The sequence below is a fragment of the Salvelinus fontinalis genome, chromosome 29, assembly GCF_029448725.1.
Source record: "Salvelinus fontinalis isolate EN_2023a chromosome 29, ASM2944872v1, whole genome shotgun sequence".
Taxonomy (NCBI): Eukaryota; Metazoa; Chordata; class Actinopteri; order Salmoniformes; family Salmonidae; genus Salvelinus; species Salvelinus fontinalis.
In genome coordinates, this window is record NC_074693.1 from 26,656,233 (window position 1) to 26,675,168 (window position 18,936).

An 18,936-nucleotide genomic window follows, 5' to 3' on the forward strand; every position below is an offset into this window, starting at 1 on the left:
TTGGGGGGGTGTAGTGTTCAGACGGTATGGTATTTTTATGTTGTATTTTTAAGCAAAGTGAGTTATACTCCAGTCTAGTAGGTGGCAGTAATGCAACATTTTTTGGATGCCAACCGCGGTTAAACCTTATCAAATAAGAAGTCGGTAGACGGCATTATGAAGCCGGGAAGGACCTTCCCGCAACACTTTTTGATGTATTTATTTTTTATTAACATCAAATCAATACAAAAAGTACATGGGGAACACAGTTATATATAAAGAATATACAACTGACATTTGGTCAAGGGTGTACAATATCACATTTTACAAGGACCTTAACGGACACACGTTTATAATTCTACCTTCCCGCAACACGTCACGTTTAGCTATTTCCGGGCAACGTTCCTTGCCGGGGCTTGCCTTCTTCCAAAATAACTCGTGACTGTTCCATGCTTTATTTTTGTATCTAGACTAGAGCTACTGTACTCGTCCTGTGCTTATGGGGCGAGAATACTCCCGCAGTGAATTTTTAAATACACTAATATAGGGCAAATATGTAGAAATATTAATCTTGAAATTAACTTCAGGACAAAGAAACATGTGGAGAGTACAAGGGTTTGTTGGAAGAGGTGAGCGAAATATAATTGACAATGTTCTGTTTAGTACTAACATTAGCTAGCTAACCTTGCTTATGCACCCACGTCGACGCTTGCTAGATGTGTCTATAAAAGTGTCATAATAATGTGTTAGATTTGCAATTGTCCAGCTCGTTAATATTTGATTTTGTCATGACTACTATTATGCCCACCAGCTAGAATCATTGACAGGCTTGATAGCAAGTTCTCTCATATTCTAGAATGTTTTAAAACGGGGGCCGGTCATTCTCAGTTTGTCTTAACTAGGCCATACTAGTTTCTGTTCCACATAGCTATAATTAGTTTTTCTGGGTGTTTTGATTAGCCACAGCCTCCACCCTGTCAACTGTGATCAAGTCTGTTTTGGTTTCAGACAAGTCGAGGTGTCTGCATAACATTGACTAACTAGCTAACCACTGCTGTAACCTGTTTGGTGACACCACCTTATGTTACTGTGGTTTGTTTGAACACCCTTATGAAGAGAAAGACCTGATTTGCACAGAATAAACAAGTACTCCGAGCTCATTTTATTATAATGCATATCACATATAAAGGACTATGCTTGTACTCTGTGTTTGTAACGTGCAGAAGTGTAGACAGTATTACCAATTGGGAAATTCCATGGTAACAGAATGATGCTGAGACTCAGATTGTTCACTTTGAAATGTATGCCAAACAAAAACCAATGATTGCAAAACTTTTGCATCTGCACTGTTCAAGTAAATGTGTTTTAGTACAATTTTCAGTGGAACTGTTTGTTAAAGATAGTCCTTGTTATGGGTTGTTTTAACTTTGCAATCATTGGTTTGTTTGACATTTTAAAGTGAAAAATCTGAGTCTCAGCAATATTCTGTAGAATTGCCCAGTATCTTCCAGGCTATACCTGGCTGCTTTGCTGAATGAAGTCAACTTCTTCTCTACACAATCACAAACCCATCTCTTACTCCTCTGCCACCAGTTTTGAGCCGGTGCCATGGCACCGCCCCCCTGCGCCTGTCTCAGAATCACCACGTGGAAGATGAAGTCATCAACACCTCCACCCTGCTCTCCACCGGCTGTCACTCTCCCGACAGCAGGTAACCTCACCCCTTCATTCATTTTTTTATTCCTTATAACTGGAACCTCCATCAGGAGCTAGCCAGCTAGCTAGCTACTAGTCTTTGTTAGCCACTGCTAGCGGTCTTCACATTTAGCTCGGACACCAGCCAGCCTTAGCTCGGACAATACCAGCTAGTCTGCACAGCGTGATATCAACCCAGAGCATATCGGACCGCTTCTCTCTACCACATCACCGGATTCCTGCCGCTCTGGATCATTACACCGGATCATCGCAGCTAGCTAGCTGCAAATGAGTGGCTAATTTTAGCTAACGCCTCTGTCCCGAAGCAGGCACCAGTTAGCCCTGAGCTAGCCTCGAGCTAGGCCCATATACCAGCTAATTCTAAGGCTGGTATAAGGGTGTCCAATTGGCCTGGACCCTTTATTGTCGATACGGAGCCCCACAGATCCATCACGACTGGTCTGCCGACATAATCGCCCGATGTGTTCTCAACAGGCTATTCCGTTACGATGTTGCCGAAGAACCATCTGCTAGCATTAGCATCGTTTTGGGACACTACGGCTGGCTATGCTTTCCTCCTGGCTACCCCAGCAAACAGCTCTGCACCCTACGCAGCAACTTGCCCAAGCCCCCCCGCTTATCCTTCACCCAAATCCAGATAGCTGATGTTCTGAAAGAGCTGCAAAATCTGGACCTCTACAAATCAGCTGGGCTAGACAATCTGGACCCTCTTTCAAAAATTCTGCCGCAATTGTTGCAACTCCTATTACTAGCCTGTTCAACCTTTCTTTCGTATCGTCTGAGATCCCTAAAGATTGGAAAGCTGTCGCGGTCGTCATCCCTCTTCAAAGGGGAAGACACCCTAGACCCAAACTGTTACAGCCCTATATCTATCCTGCCCTTTTTTCCTAAAGTTTTCGAATGCCAAGTTAACAAACAGATCACCGACCATTTCGAATTCCACCGTATCTTCTCCGCTATGCAGTCTGGTTTCCGAGCTGGTCATGGGTGCACCTCAGCCACGCTCAAGGTCCTAAACGCTATCATAACCGCCATCGATAAAAGACAGTACTGTGCAGCCGTCTTCATCGACCTGGTCAAGGCTTTCGACTCTGTCAATCACCGCATTCTTATCGGCAGACACAACAGCCTTGGTTTCTCAAATGACTGCCTCACCTGGTTCACCAACTACTTCTCAGACAGAGTTCAGTGTGTCAAATCGGAGGGCCTGTTGTCCGGACCTCTGGCAGTCTCTATGGGGGTGCCACAGGGTTAAATTCTCGGGCCGACTCTTTTCTTCGTATATATCAATCATGTTGTTCTTGCTGCTGGTGATTCTCTGATACACCTCTACGCAGACGACACCATTCTGTATAATTCCGGCTCTTCTTTGGACACTGAGTTAACAAACCTCCAGACGAGCTTCAATGCCATACAACTCTCCTTCCGGGGATTCCAACTGTACTTAAATGCTAATAAAACTAAATGCATGCTCTTCAACCGATCGCTACCAGCACCTGCCCGCCCGTCCAGCATCACTACTCTGGACGGTACTGACTTAGAATATGTGGACAACTACAAATACCTAGGTGTCTGGTTAGACAGTAAACTCTCCTTCCAGAGGCACATCTCCAATCCAAAATGAAATCTAGAATCGGCTTCCGGTTTCGCAACAAAGCCTCCTTCACTTATGCTGCTAAACATACCCTTGTAAAACTGACTATCCTACCGATCCTTGACTTCGGCGATGTCATTTACAAGATAGACTACATTTATTTTGCTGAGTAAAGTGTTGGAGGCTATCACAGTGCCATCTGTTTTGTCACCAAAGCCCATTATACTACCCACCACTGCGACCTGTATGCACTCATTGGCTGGCGCTCGCTTCACATTCATCGCCAAACCCACTGGCTCCAGGTCATCTATAAGTCTTTGCTAGGTAAAGCCCCGCCTTATCTCAGCTCACTGGTCACCATAGCAACACCCACCCGTAGCATGCGCTCCAGCAGGTATCTTTCCCTGGTCACCCCCAAAACCAACTCCTACTTTGGCTGCCTTTCCTTCTAGTTCTCTGCTGCCATTGACTGGAATGAATTGCAAAAGTCAATGAAGCTGGAGAATTATCTCCCTCATTAACTTTAAGCATCAGCTGTCAGAGCAGCTTACGGATCACTGCACCCGTACAGATCTGTAAATAGCCCACTCAACTACCTCATCCCCATATTGTTATTTTTTTGCTCGTTTGCACCCCAGTATCTCTACTTGCACATCATCATCTGCACATCTATCACTCCAGTGTTAATGCTAAATTCAAATTATTTTGCCACTATGGCCTAATTATTGCCTCCCTAATCTTACTACATTTGCACACACTATATAGATTTTTCTATTGTCTTATTGACTGTACGTTTGTTTATTCCATGTGTAACTGTGTTGTTGTTTGTGTCACACTGCTTTGCTTTATCTTGGCCAGGTCGCAGTTGTAAACGAGAAGAAGGAAAAACTCCTTCCCTTCAAACCTCCATAGTGTCCCCCCTCCTCCCCCCTTCTGTGACGAGCTCTGCGGCCCTCTGCCAGCCTTGCAGCTGGTTGCATCATCCTGTGGCCCTGGCCTGTTTCCGCTGTGCATATATTTGTATTTATTATGGATCTCTGTTAGTTCCTGCCAAGGCAGCAGCTACTCTTCCTGGGGTCCAGCAAAATTAAGGCAGTTATACAATTTTTAAAACACTACAATACATTCATAACAGATTTCACAACACACTGAGTGCCCTCAGGCCCCTACTCCACTACCACATATCTACAACACAAAATCCATGTGTACGTGTGTGTATGTTATCATGTGTGTGTATGCATGTGTCTGTACATATATTTGTGTTACTTCACAGTCCCTGGAGTTCCATAAGGTGTTTTTTTGTGTTTTTTAAAATCTGATTCTACTTCTTGGTGTGCTGTAGGGGAAACGGAGATGAACACCCTCTCTCATTGAGGCGCCTGCCGTGATGGTTTAATACAGCAGAGTAACTAGGGGATAAGGAATCTGACATGTAATGCGTAACTAATAGATGCACACACACTACATATTAATGTTTTAAAATGTATGTCACTTGTGAAGTCTTGTCTGTAATGTCTATTTTGCCAAACCCCGGTATGGCTAGCTGTCGCTAATGGGGATCCTAATAAGTCAAAACAATCAAGTTTCTATATCATTTATTCATATTCTTTCTCTCTTAGCTCTCAGAAAGGGGACGATGGAGACAAGAGGAGGAAGAGGACCTCTCAGTTCTGCTACGCTGGGCTCCCCCGCTACACTGCCTTGGATGCAGTTGGCTGGGTATTGGCTACTTTTCACACATTAAGATGCAAGTATAAAGCACATGGCACACTTGGGAAAAAACAATGACCTGTGATCTCTCTGTTAAGGGGGCAGCTGCGGTGCTGTTGATGCAGATCTGTAGGAGGATCCACTCTCAGTTCTCTGGGAGTGACCCCAACCAGAACCCCAACACAGGATCCCTGACCATCCAGGGAACCCTGCAGAAGTGTGGCTACCGTGTCCTACTGGAGAAGCGTGAGTCCTGCCACACCCACTATAATCCCAAGCAATTCATCCTGTAAATGATATTGAGCTGTGACATTCAGACGAGGGAACTCTGAAGCTCATTTCTCTGCTCAATTTCAAAGCTTTATGGTAGTACATGAATGCAGAATGAGTCTGCTCTCCTTCCCACTGTGTTTGTCCAGTATCTCGCCGTGACGTGCTGCCCAGAGGGAGGAGTGTGCACTGTCTGCCCCAGAGACGGAGCCAGCATGTCCCGAGCCAGCATGTCCCGAGCCAGCAGGTCCCGAGCCAGCAGGCCCAGAGACAGGCCCAGAGCCAGGAGCACAGCAGTCCCAGGAGCAGCTACAGCAGCCCTGACCAGTTTCATGAAGACCATCTGACTGCTGACAGTCACCTCTCTGACCACAAGAGGGCAACTCTGAGTCACGACTCCTCTGGAACGGGTCAGTCTCACATTCTACCTTTACATGTTAAGTGTTTGGGTAACAATATTTATCTTCTAGTCTTACATCATGCTTTTCACAAAGCCATGCCTGCCAGACTACATGATAAAGCAACATAGTAGAGGGCTGCATTCCCGTGGAACGACCGTGGGACCTGCAGGTCCCGACAGAGATCATTGCGGCTCGGTCTGCATTTCTCATGCTGCGCGCGGGGGCGGTCAGACAGACAACTTTGGGATGAATTTATTTTTGGAGTCCCGCAGATCATTTGGAAACGGTCATGTTTTTGCTTTGTGTGCGTTAGCCTGCCTCTCCTGTCATCGTTGGGCGCGCCAGGTCACGTGTGCCTATAGTATGTGGCGTCAATGACATAGAGTAGGCTACCTATGTATGGGCAGAGAATCCCGTGGCACTCATCTTTCAAAGGAGAAACTTCAATATGATTAGGCTATAGTTCACTACAGTGTCTGGAAATAAATAAATATTGGCACTGGAAAGAAGTGGAGGGCGCTCCACCATCGTGAGGGGAGGTGCAAACAAGACGTGATCATCCTTGAAACGGAACATGTGCTCCATGTGCTGCACCTTTTTCCCTTATCAATACATATTCATTAGCCGTTTGTCTTTGCCTGCAAATTGTTCCCCTCCTAAAAGGTAGGCTATATCCTATATGCAAAAGGTAGCTCAAGTGTCCCCTCATCATTCTTGCTGCTTCAAGTTCATTAGCCGTACCTGAGATCAGGTGCGCATGTGGTCTCACTTAAACTAGTAGGCTATATTCTATGCAGAGGGCAGCTATCTTTCCGAGGAAATTCACTTCTTAAATATGATTAGGCTGTAGTTTACTGCATTGCCTAGAAATGCATTTTGATCACCCATATTTGTCGGTCTGAAGATCGTCCCACTCCTCTAAAAGGTAGGCTATAACGCGTAGCTCAAAGCTGTCCCTGCAACTCTGCTCTCTTCAAAATACGTCTGCCATATTGGCTGATACAACCCAGTAATACAGATAGCCTAATGGGCCACACGAGAATCTCTGCTAATTTAACCTATTAGGTTATTTTTGCGCATTTGATATTGCGCTATAGGCAGCGAAATTGCTGGGACCATGACTGGCAAGCGAGTTGCATCACATACTTCTAAAGTAACATTGTGGTACTGCGGTTAGGTTCGGGACCAGTTCTTGCGGTAGCAGGTGAAAGTCGGACAGAAAGCCAGCGGGCGCGGTATGAAAAGCTGCCCTGCAGAGGGGATGATTTTTAAAATCTTTCCATGTTACAGAGGAGTCATCCTTTTCAGAGTCCTCCCAGCCTGAAGACAACCACAGAACCAGAGACAGGGAACAGCCTGGGCAGCAAAATGACCAGGTGAGTTTTTAGGCTGATTTATTCCTCTGATGGTGAAGCTGCTGGTCTCCTGTTGATGACCTTTGACTCTGACCTTTGCCCTCTGTGTTCCTCAGGACGCCCTGGCGGGGGCGGCACAGAACCTCCAGCAGGTGGCCGACTCCAGTGTTCCTGTAGTCCTCAACATCATCGGTCTGAAGAGTGCTCAGACTGGGGACTATGAGGCAGCCTTCTCCTGTTTCCTGGCCTCTGCCAGACAGGGCTACAACAAGGCCCAGTTCAACACTGGAGTGTGTTATGAGAAAGGCAGGGGCGTATGCAAAGACGAAGAGAAGGTAAGAAACACACACTCAATCTCACATGCAGTCAAACTCACACGTGCACACAGTCGCGTGCACATCCAAGCACACACACACAGTGAAACTCACACAATCAATTACACAATTCCTGTCTTGTGACTCCCCTCTTCATGTTCCCTGTACAGGCTCTTGAGTTCTACAGCCAGGCAGCGACAGGGGGTCACAGTCAGGCTCAGTACCGCTGTGCCAAACTCCTCCTGAACAGCAGAGGGCAGCAGAGCACACAACAGGACCTGGACACAGCCATCAGCCTGCTGCAACAGGCTGCCTCAGCTGGGCTGAGAGAGGTGAGGAGTGAGGGAGTGTGTGTTGTATATGTAGCGAGTGTGAGACGTTGCCTAAAAGAGAACATTGGTATTTTTCTAACAGTCTTTTTATTTGAACTTCCGTTTCTCTCTCTCTCAGGCTCAAGTGTACCTGGGGTCTCTGTTCTCGCAGGAGCCCGTAAGAGACGGCGTTAAGTCAGTGCACTACCTGAAGATGGCAGCAGAGAGCGGAGTGAGTGACTTCCACTACACTTAAACTCTACAACTGTAATTATAGCCCACGGTCTCAATCATAACCTGGTCTCAGTTCAGCGTGATGTGATGCTGATGTGTGTTTCTCTGTCTGTGTGTAGGACAGTGAGGCCCTGCTGTTCCTGGGTCAGTGTTATGAGAGTGGGTTCGGGGTGTCCCAGTGCTTCAGAACAGCAGTTGGGTTCTATCAGAGGGCAGCCCAGGCAGGAAACAGCCAGGCCAAGACCTTACTTGCGCCACCCTTTGGGCTGGAGGGTAAGGACACAGTCCAAGACACACACAATTCAGATCTATACTGAAGCCTATTTGCACTGATTCATGTTGTTTACACAAATCTGAATTAAATACAGAAATGGCCGTAGTCCTATATTATAACCTTCTTAACCTTCCATAATCTTCTTCTCTCTCCCTCTATAAGATGCCGTCCTGCGCTCTATCCGTTCTTCCCCATGTTTCTCCGTTGCTGACCGCCTGCGTGGAACTCTCTCCACCCTCACCTCCCCTGTCCCTCCCTCCAGTCGCCCCACCCTCCCCCACTCCTGGAGCACAGGGAGTATGGCCCCCCCACCCATCCTGTCCTCCCTCTGCCCTCTCACCCCCAGCTCTGAGCGGAACGCCGTGGGGTGGACTATAGGAGCAGGATAGTTGGCACCACAATCATGAATAATATAATATATGCCTTTTTTAGCAGACACTTCTATCCAAAGCCACTTAGTCATATGTGCATACATTTTACATACAGGTGGTCCCGGGAATCGAACCCACTATCCTTGCGCTGTAAACACCATACTCAACCACATTGGTCCTCTGTAGCTCAGTTGGTAATCTATACCATAAGGTTGAAGAGGGATAGCATGGTCAGATGTTTAACCTTACTGACACAACCCAGTATTTAATGTCCCTCTTTCAGCACTTCTATCTAGATTTGTATATATGTGTGTATTTGACCACAGGTCAATTTGTTGAGGAATGTGTATAAGTATGGGGGATACGATACATCTGAAAGGTAGGCATGTCAAAGGTTTTCTATGGCTTTTCCTGTTAGCTTACTTAAAGACGCAGTCTGGGATCTGAAGCACTTACAAATTCATATCATATTGTACGAATTGCAAAGAAAAATGTTTGCAGGACATAACATCATATGGATGACATTACACAATTTTCAGGGACCCATTTTGGCCTGTGAGCGCTACTTTAAAAACTACTGGCTGAAATTGTACAAAAGCTCGAGCGTGACTAATAACTTTAGTATTGTTCCTACAAAATGTTCTCGTGACACAATCGTGGCCAGTTTTTGTACAACAAACTGTCCTATGCGTAGAAAGATGGTATTGCGATACAATGTGTGCCTTACTAAGTCATTGTATTTACTTGACCCTCTTTCTTTGTGACTATTCATCTTAACTTCATTAGTTTGCTATTTCAGTTATGCTTTGCATGTGTAAACTGTTCTTGTCTACCCATGGTATCCAGTGAGGCTGAAGAATGGGGAACACAGCAAGTACTTCTTGGTGGTGGTGGTGGATGATGTATGTCATGTATATTCTCTATGCATTAGAAGCACTACTGTTGCTGAACGCACAAGGTGTCCAACACCAATAACAAAAAAAAATAAAGCTATTTTCTACCACTGGGCCTGTGTCACTGATATTAGCAGAAAATGTATTTAAGTATTTGTGAACTTGTACATTGTGTCGTAAGCTATTGACATTGTCTTTGTCATTGCACCGAGGGAAAAGGAGCTACAGGTCTATTGGACTATACCGTCATCTGTGTCTAGTTAGACAATCGCCTGTGGCACTGCAACAGTTGAAGGTCCTGTAGTTTTTTATGCCGGATTATGGATGTCTTATTGGAATCTGTTCACTCTTGAGGTGCTGGCTCTGGCTGAAATTATATACACAATAAATCACTTCAATGCCTTCCATCAATCACTTTTTACATGGATGCCAAAATGGTACTCTATGCAAAAGAGTTGATCAATTGTCAATGTTTCATTACATCAGTTGAATACCACTATAAAAACCAAAATAGCAGATTTATGATGGTGCTCTGGCTCTGCGTCTCTTCCGAACAGCTCTGCGCACACAGCGTCCTGCGTCCAGCGCTCTGATTGGGTCCTGGGCGCTTGGGAGGCAGTGGCGCAGAGAGATTAGTTTTAGGTACCAGCACGGGAGGAGACCAGAGAGTGATGTGATCTGATACGTGTAGCTACGGGAGGACTCGCGCTTAAAAAGCCGGAGTCACTTCTCTGTCCTATATCAGTGTCGTCGTTGACGTGTCGTCGTGGCATAGAAGCACGATTGTCAAACGCGGTGAGTGAATGAATGGAAATAAAGTGTGTGCGGTGCGCGTTCGCCTTCCAGAGCGGTGACGTGATGGGGAGAATATTGGGTGGGAGAGACGTCAGAAGATTAACTGCGTCTGATATGTATAGCCTACTGCCTTCTAGCGTGTTTCCAGAATTCGCAACAGATTGGTGTTCACTTTGCAACATAGGACATTTCTGCTTGATTTATTGAAATAGGCGAGGCTGCAGAACGGATCATAAGGTTAGAAAGGTTTAGGCTAATGTAACGAGAAGAGGATGCAGACACTCCACCCATCTAGTGTCATCTTTTATACGTTGAAATGTTCTAGCATTTTGGTTGAAGCTTTATGTTGGCGGCATATGTGTGAAATATGTAGTATCATGTATTAATCAACTCCAGTTATTAGCCTACCACACCGTTTGAAAAATAGTTAGGCCTACCTTCGAGGCCTGCACAAATTCAAGTAAAGTCTTTTCTTTCTGAATATTCCTTAACAGGAGTATACCCAAGCCGGTTTCAGTAATATAGGCTAAAGTACAGATCTATTAGAGATTATTTGAGGTGACTATTTTAAATATTCATATCGATGCTTATAGCAGCATCTGTTCATCAGTGTGTGTGAAAGGCATATAACAACCCATCTCTCTTTCCTATTGCTATTGAGATGTGCTGTGAGAACTCACCTTTAATGTTCCCTCAAAGCTGTGCGCGGCCGCGTACCTCCTCCAGAACTGCAGCGCAGACGCGAGATATTGAACTTCACTGAGTTCGACCCATTAGTTTGCACTATATAGACTCAACGTTTTTTTTCTGGGATCGATTCAACATTATATCAGCCCATTTTCAATGCAACAAAACCAGACAAAGCTAACTTTGCCAGATTGAGTCTGTGATTTTGTTGTAGGCAAAGCCAGAGCGAAACGAAGTATAATTCTATTGGCGCTGGCAGCCCGCAAGCGGCCTTTCAATCACCCGCGAGTGAATGCGCTTTTCAGATCAGATCTCAGAGCCGCGCGTGTGCACATTTGTTGATATTCTGTGCTAGTTATTTGCCCAGTTATAGATAAGTATACGTCACAAACTAATGGGTCGAACTCAGTGAAGTTCAATATCTTGCGTCTGCGCTGCAGTTCTGGAGGAGGTACGCGGCCGCGCACAGCTTTGAGGGAACATAGAAGGTGAGTTCTCACAGCACATTTTAAGATGTCTTTAAAAAGTCAGTCAGGTAAAAAGCTAATGTCCTAATTAAAGGGACAGTGTTGTATTTGGAGACAGGCTTGAATATGCAAATAAGCTAATAGGTAGCCTACAGTGTCTAATTCTCTGTATGGTAATAATAATACATTGTATTTTGTAAAGTGGTTTCTTGCATTATGCAACACAATACAATCCAATTTACATTCACCTATTTGGCCCATGGTGTTACAGACCAAGTAAAGAAAACATGCCCTTCATTTTACAAGCCCTTCATTTAAAAAAATCTATATTCAATGTGTGCAAATGTAGTAAGATTAGGGAGGTAAGGCAAATAAATAGGCCATAGTGGCGAAGTAATCACCATTTAGTATTAACACTGGAGTGATAGATGTGCAGATAATGATGTGCATGTAGAGATACTGGGGTGCAAACGAGCAAAAAAATAACAATATGGGGATGAGGTAGTTGAGTGGGCTATTTACAGGCTGTGTACAGGTGCAGTGATCGGTAAGCAGCTCTGACAGCTGATGCTTATAGTTAGTGAGGAAGATGTAAGTCTCCAGATTCAGGGATTTTTGCAATTCGTTCCAGTCATTGGTAGCAGAGAACTGTTCATCAGGTAAAAACGTTTTTTAAAAGTCTCATGCAATGCAGGCCTGCATTGAACACCACATATATGTAACTATAGGCTATATCATAGAAATCAAAAGCTATTTCCATGTGAAAATGTTATGGGTTTTGCTCCATTGGTTTTGTTGGTAGGCCTACATTATGCACAAATAGCCACAATAGCATATTGGCTACTGTCTAAAACTGTACGGGTACAACCTCAGTGTTCACTGTAAACGTGCAGCAGAAGTTGCACAAAATTCTCACAACGTTCAATTTTCCGCTCGCAAGACCTAACATTTGCTCAGTGCCACAAACAATTAGAGGGAACATTTCTCGCCTTTGAAACTAACTTCTAACCTGCTTTTGTCGTGAGTGCTGCTCTGACACCAGTCCCACCTACGGTATGCAGAAGGCTGTATCTCATGCCTGACTGTATGTTATCTACAAGAGTCTATGATTATTCTCTGACACCTGTCCCACCTACGGTATGTAGAAGGCTGTATCTCATGCCTGACTGTATGTTATCTACAGGAGTCTATGATTATTCTTTCAACGTCAACTCCTTATTCCTGCAGTAACTCTGAGGGCTGGTTTCTGAAACACAGATTAAGCCTAATCCTGGACTAAAAAGCATGCTCAGTTGAGAATCTCCATTGAAAGAGCTTTTTAGTCCGGGATTAAGTCGAAGATGAATCTGTGGCCAGGGAACAGTCTTCTAGACATTTCTCTGCTGTAAATGACGACACTGCTAGGTGACGTCCTGTAATATGGGTCATGGTACCATGTTTGGTAAAGTCTCATGAATGACCTAAAGTGATGTGAACATAATGATACGTGTCTAGTAAGACAACAGCTGAGCATGATGAGCATGATGGTGTGAACTCAATGTTCCTGCTGAAAACTGCTGTGTCATTGTACTATCTCACTTGGTCTCTAATATCTATCTCTCCTGTATTTGTCTCATGCCCTTCTGCTAACTGAGGCTTGCAGAGTCAGAGGAAAACACACTATCTCGGTCTGGATCTAGCAGCTCTCTCTCCAGACCTGACATTTCTGCAAAGAAAGCAGGCATTTGGGCATTTATCAACTGTATCATCAACTGTATCCTCAGTGTTGGTGTTTTCCCAGGCCAGGGTATTTACTATGTGAGAGGATAGTGAGGATAGTGAGAGAAATGTAAAAAACTGTCCTGAAATCAGTAGCAGAAGGTATAATGTCACTTTGTACAGAGATACAAAGTCTATCGTATGTGTAGGCTGATTGACCTTGTTGACATTACTTGTGTGTCATATTTGAGAGTGAGATGGAGAGAGAGAGAGTTACAGAAGTTCTACAGGTTATTTCCTGCGTGTTCTCTGACACAACACCACCCAGAGAAGGACGAGGGGCCCTCATGAAAAAGTGCATTGTGTGGAGATATTTTGTCTTAAAATGTAGTCTCTTGCTTTTTCCAAGGGCTTGTCTTGTTTTCAAATCTGCTGTGTCCGTGTTTTCCATCTTTCCATGAAAGAAGCTTGCATTTGTCTTTGTTTACCTGTACGTGCGTACGTGTGTGGGGGTGCGTGTGTGACGTGCAAGTGTCTGTGTGTGTGTTCATTTGTTGGAGTATGATTGAATTGAAGAACAGAGTATGATAAAAACCAACCACTGAGCCCGAAACTCAAAGCCCTGCCTCTTCCTGATTACATCTGAATTGACAATGATACTCTGAAATCCCTCTCTCCCTCTTTCTCTGGCTGGGTCCAGCTGACAGCACAAAGCTGATCACCAGGGAGATAAAAGGGTCAGCTAGAGAGTAGGATCTGCTCTGCAGCTTGTCAGCATCTGGACCTAGCATCGTAACACCTTCCAACAGCCTGTCTCTAGCCTTGGCATGGTGTATCGGTTGTGGATGAATACATTGACAGCGCTAAGCCTCATGATTGCCAAGCATGTCAAGAAAATAGGACCCATGTTATAGGTTTGGCACCTTGTTTTAAACTGTGTGACATATTCACCAGATGTGAGAAACAAAAAGGGAGAGAGAGGGTGTTACTGTATTGGAACACAGTTATAAAACACACCACAGAGTGCGTCAATATAACCCTCTGCTATTGGTCGATGGGTTGTCAGAATGTTGAATAGTTGAGGCTTTTCATTTTGTGTGAGTGCCATGGCAACAGATCAATGCCAGAGGAGTGGCTGTGGGCCTGATGGTCTGTAGGACTTTTTAGAGCCGTACGGAGTATCTTTATTCATGTGTGCTTCTCATTTAGACTGCCTTAGTCATACAGATGTGGGATATTAATTTGATCACCCTGTTGCAGGTGAATTTTCATTGCCAACTTATAGTGTATTTGAGGTTTAATAAGTCTTCTGAAAGTTTTGAATTTGAAATTTCAGACTTGATTTTTCCCTTACAAAAAATATATCAACCCCTACAAAAATGTCCATTAATTATAATCCACATAATAATTCACATTTCCTGTTGCAGCAAACTGGCTCAAATTAAGATCCTACATCTGTATGCTGACTTGTCTTGTGTTTCTGCCTCATACCTCCAACCCAGCCCTGTAATCCTTCTAACTCATCACACATGGAGAAGACCTGACTCAGGCCAAGTTTCCTTCAAGCACTGTGGTGGATAATGGGCGCCGTCATCAGTATCAGATGTTGAATTCCTATGAGAGCATGGAGCTGGTGTGTGTGTGTTTTGTTGTACTCTTAGTGAGCCCTTTCTCCTCTTTTCTCTCCCTCTCCAGTTGACCTCTTGACCCCTCGTCAGTCATGATGTCCGTCCACACCCCCCCTCTCTCCCGCAGTGGCTCCTCCCCTTCCTCTGTCGGCCTGGCCAATCGCAGCGGCCCCCCTGCCGCCCCTCCCACCTCCCTCAGCCTGCGCTCCTCCTACAACCAACTCTTGGGTTGTGATGTTATAAAGGAGTCCCCTACTGCCATGGAAACGGGGAGTTCTGCCACTTTACCAAAGAGCCGCCATAGATACGCCATGACCAGCGTGTGTAGCGCCATGGGCCTGAGCGACACCCTCGCCCCTCCCGCCCAAAACCAGCCCCCCACTGGCGGCAAGCGCCTCCCCACCAAGTCCTCTTCATCCTCTGCTCTTTACTCCTCCTCCTCTTCCTCATTCTTCTCCACCAACCCCAAGCTGGCGAAGAATGGTGCCAACCTGCAGAGGAAGGCTGAGACCCAGCAACAGGAGCAGAGTAACACCAACACAGAGTTCAAAGGGCAGGATGATATCATCACCCCCATACACAGCTCTGATTGGCTGGAGGGGGAGAAAGACAACTCCCAGGCCCCACCCCCATTCTGTCGGAGGACCAAGAGTTTTCTGGAGCTCCATGAAAAGGAAGTGGACCCTCCTAGTGTAGAAAACAAGGAAGAAGAACGTCCCAACAAGGAAGAAGAGGAAGAGGAGGAAGAGGATGAGAAGCACTCCTGCCCTGAGAAAGATCAGGTCAGCCCGGATAAAGAGAGAGAGAGACCTGAGGAGGAAAAACAGACCCCAAAACAGGAGGATTACATAGAGGAAGAGGGTGCCACTCCAACTGCTAATCAGTATTTGCTACAGGGGGCGCAATCTCCCCCTATCTCCCCTCAAAACAACCTCAACGGGGCCCAGGAGAACAAGATTCAGAGTTTTCCCCCTCCCCAGGGCAGAAAAGAGGCCTTAAACCAGGCCCAGGATCATCCACCCAGGGTTGAGACGCCCCCCAAACCCTCCCGGAGTGCCCAGGCCCCCCCGCCCAGAGTGATCAAGGTGGAGCTGCACTCCAGCAATGAGAACCCGTACCTCCACCGCCCCCCCTCTGCACCCCCTAAGCAGCCCAGAGGGGAGGAGAGCACCCCTCTCCTGCTCCAGACCCCCCCTGGATCCTTCAACCTGGACCCAGAGAAAGGAGCTCTTAAGCTTGGTAGTCTGAGGACAAAGGTGGAGTCTCCCCTGGAGGATGAGGACTCTAGCTGGACCACCCTGTCCCAGGAGAGCCCCTCCCCTCAGACCCCACAGGAGATAGGTGAGATAATTATATGATATACCTTCTGGCTGGCTGTCTGTCTGTTTGCCTGGGTGGTTGGCTGTCTATCTGTCTGTCTGTTTGTTTGTCTGAGTGACTGGCTGGTTGTCTGTCTGTCTGGTGGGAGATATACTTTCTGTCTGTCTGTCTGCCTGTCTGTCAGTCTGTCAGTCTGGTGGGAGATATACTTTCTGTCTGTCTGCCTGTCAGTCTGTCGGTCTGGTGGGAGATATACTTTCTGTTTGTCTGTCTGTCTGTGGGTCAGTCTGTCAGTCTGGTGGGAGATATACTGTCTTAAATAACACCTTATTCCCTATAGTATACTACTTTTGACCTAGAGCCACAGCACTCTGGTCATATAGTATTGTCTGTAGGTATGCCTCCCACCCTCTCTCTCTCTCTCTCTCTCTCTCTCTCTCTCTTTCTCTCTCTCTCTCTTGTTTTCTGTTGGAATTATTTTAGAACACTCAGTTTTGGTTGGAAATGTACCAAGTCTCTCCTTGATGACGGTGACTGCAGCGAAACTGCTGAATCCTTAATGACCCCTGTGAGCCACCGTACTCTGCAGGCAGTGGAGGAAGAGAGGGAGAGAGATGGGGTCGAAGGGGAGAGAAAGCGAGCAGAAAGTGAAAGAGAGGAGAGGAAGAGAGAGAGATAAAGAGAGAAAAAAATAGAGGGGAGACAGAGAGGCCTGTGTCCTCTGAGTGCTACTTCAGGGGATGAGCCCAAGGGTTGCTATGACAACAGAACAGGATTACCATCTCAGAATTGACCTAGACCACTGTCTGTGTGTCTGAGTGTCTGAGTTGTGTAAGTGTGCACTTTAGTATGTGTGTGTATTTGTGTGTGTATCTAAGTCAGTTTCTCTGCATGCATATACACATATATCTGTGTCTACAGGTGAGTGTGTGTTTATGTCAGTGTTTGTGTGTATGTGATCTGTGTGTAGTTAATGTGTGTTGTTGTGTGATACATCAGATGTGTGGGGTGAGGGGGACCTTCCCCCAGGCTGGCGTGAGGTCACAGACCAATCAGAGGTCTATTTCTGGCATGTCCCCACTGGCACCACCCAGTACGACCGCCCTGTCGCCACGACACACCTTGACCCACACCCTGGCTCACAGCAGGGCGACACAGTCACACTGAGACCGCCCAGCGAGGTGAGGCCTGACACACACACGTAATGTATACATACACACACTCAAAGGCTGTGTTTAGACAGGCAGTCCAACTCTGGTCTTTTCTTCATGAATTGGTCTTTTGACCAATCAGATCAGCTCTGAAAAAGATCTGATGTGAGAAAATCGAATGTGATTGGTCAAAAGACCAATTAGTGGAAAAAATATCAGAATTGGGCAGCCTGTCTAAACGCTGCCAAACCGAACTCACACACACACACACACACACACACACACACACACACACACACACACACACACACACACACACACACACACACACACACACACACACACACACACACACACACACTATGTACACTGAATCCTGTCACTAGAGTTCCTCTGATAATGTCATATGGCTCTCTCTCACTCTCTCTCTCACTCTCTCTCACTCTCACTCTCTCTCACTCTCTCTCTCTTCCTTGCTCTTTCTGCAGCGACCTAGCAGTTTGGTATCAGACAGTTCATTGGAGCCTGTGCCCTCTCCCTCCGGCTCCTCTCCCTCCTCCTCCTCCTCTCCCTCTGATCTCCCTCTGCCTGACAGAGGCTTTGACAACACCAGCTACACTGGCAGTGTAAGACTACACACTGCTAACGGCACCATGTACACAGGCTCAGAAACAACTGAAATCACACGTGTGTACCTTCAAAATTCAATATATCAAATATCAAATATGAATGAGATATTGCTGATATTTCTCTCTCTTTCTATTCTCTCTCTCTCTCTCTCTCTCTCTCTCTTTCTATCCCCTCTCTCTCTCTCTCTCTCTCTCTCTCCCCCCTCTCTCTCTATCCTCCCTCTCTCTCTCTCTCTCTCTTTCTATCCCCTCTCTCTCTCTCTCTCTTTCTATCCCCTCTCTCTCTTTCGATCCCCTTTCTCTCTCTCTCTCTCTTTCTACCCCCCCCCCCTCTCTCTCTCTCTCTCTAGGAGCTGAAGGACTACCCTGTGTATCCTGACCCCAGCCTGAAAGCGTTTGAAGGAGCTACTCTTCGTTACGCCTCACTGAGACTGCAGTAAGACGCACACACACACACACACACACACACACACACACACACAAACACACCATAAAACACACAGACAGTCGATTAAGGCAGCCTCCCACCACCTCTCTGATTCGTAGGGGTTGGGTTAAATGCGGAAGACACATTTCGGTTGAATGCATTCAGTTGTGCAACTAACTAGGTATCCCCCTTTTCCTTTCTCAGTATTCGACAACATTGCTTGCCAGACATTCAGGATAGCCTGCATTTCTGTTTAGCACATTCATCACATTTTTCCTGACCATTTGTCATTATTATTCAGTCATACACACACACTTTAATGTCTTTGCTCATGGTTATCTCTCTGTCTGTAGCCCTGCCCAGTTAGAGACAGTGGACCTCAACAGTGCCTACATTGACCCAGAGGGACAGGTGAGGCCTCCGTAATCACTGATTTTACAAGGTTGGATAAAGGAAAACAATGGAATGCTAACCATGTTGTCACCTATCCAGAGGAAAGGGAGGAGGGATGGAATGACGTAATGTGCTGTCCATTGAGTTTATCTCTTTCTCTGTAGCAGTACCGCCTAGTGGTAGTTTAGTGAACTACTGCCCTGTGCCATGGCTCTGTTACTAAATGGCAGGTTTAAGTTCCCCTTTTATTTATTTCACCTTTATTTAACCAGGTAGGCTAGTTGAGAAGAAGTTCTCATTTACAACTGCGACCTGGCCA

General features: G+C 45.9%; 2 protein-coding genes across 3 annotated transcripts; both read left to right on the forward strand.

Moving 5' to 3' along the window:
- The first annotated feature begins 365 nt into the window (after positions 1 to 365).
- LOC129827734 (DAP3-binding cell death enhancer 1-like) lies at positions 366 to 9,532 on the forward strand. Of its 2 annotated transcripts, none has more exons than XM_055888836.1 (11): positions 366 to 608; positions 1,573 to 1,690; positions 4,909 to 5,008; positions 5,098 to 5,245; positions 5,419 to 5,679; positions 6,979 to 7,046; positions 7,142 to 7,360; positions 7,510 to 7,671; positions 7,790 to 7,882; positions 8,004 to 8,157; positions 8,321 to 9,532. In XM_055888836.1, exons 1-11 carry the CDS (start codon positions 578 to 580, stop codon positions 8,545 to 8,547), a joined length of 1,581 nt encoding a protein of 526 aa, XP_055744811.1. In that variant the 5' UTR covers positions 366 to 577; the 3' UTR covers positions 8,548 to 9,532. The 2 variants fall into 2 exon arrangements, with proteins under 2 accessions (XP_055744811.1, XP_055744810.1); XM_055888835.1 differs by having other exon boundaries at positions 367 to 608; positions 6,961 to 7,046.
- A 486-nt stretch (positions 9,533 to 10,018) lies between these two features.
- LOC129827733 (amyloid beta precursor protein binding family B member 2-like) lies at positions 10,019 to 18,635 on the forward strand (the record flags this gene model as incomplete). Its single annotated transcript, XM_055888833.1, is given in 6 exon segments — positions 10,019 to 10,217; positions 14,765 to 16,038; positions 17,017 to 17,198; positions 17,657 to 17,794; positions 18,148 to 18,233; positions 18,578 to 18,635. Coding segments are annotated over 5 exon segments (1,713 nt in total), but the record flags the coding sequence as incomplete, so codon positions are not given.
- Between the last annotated feature and the right edge of the window lie 301 nt (positions 18,636 to 18,936).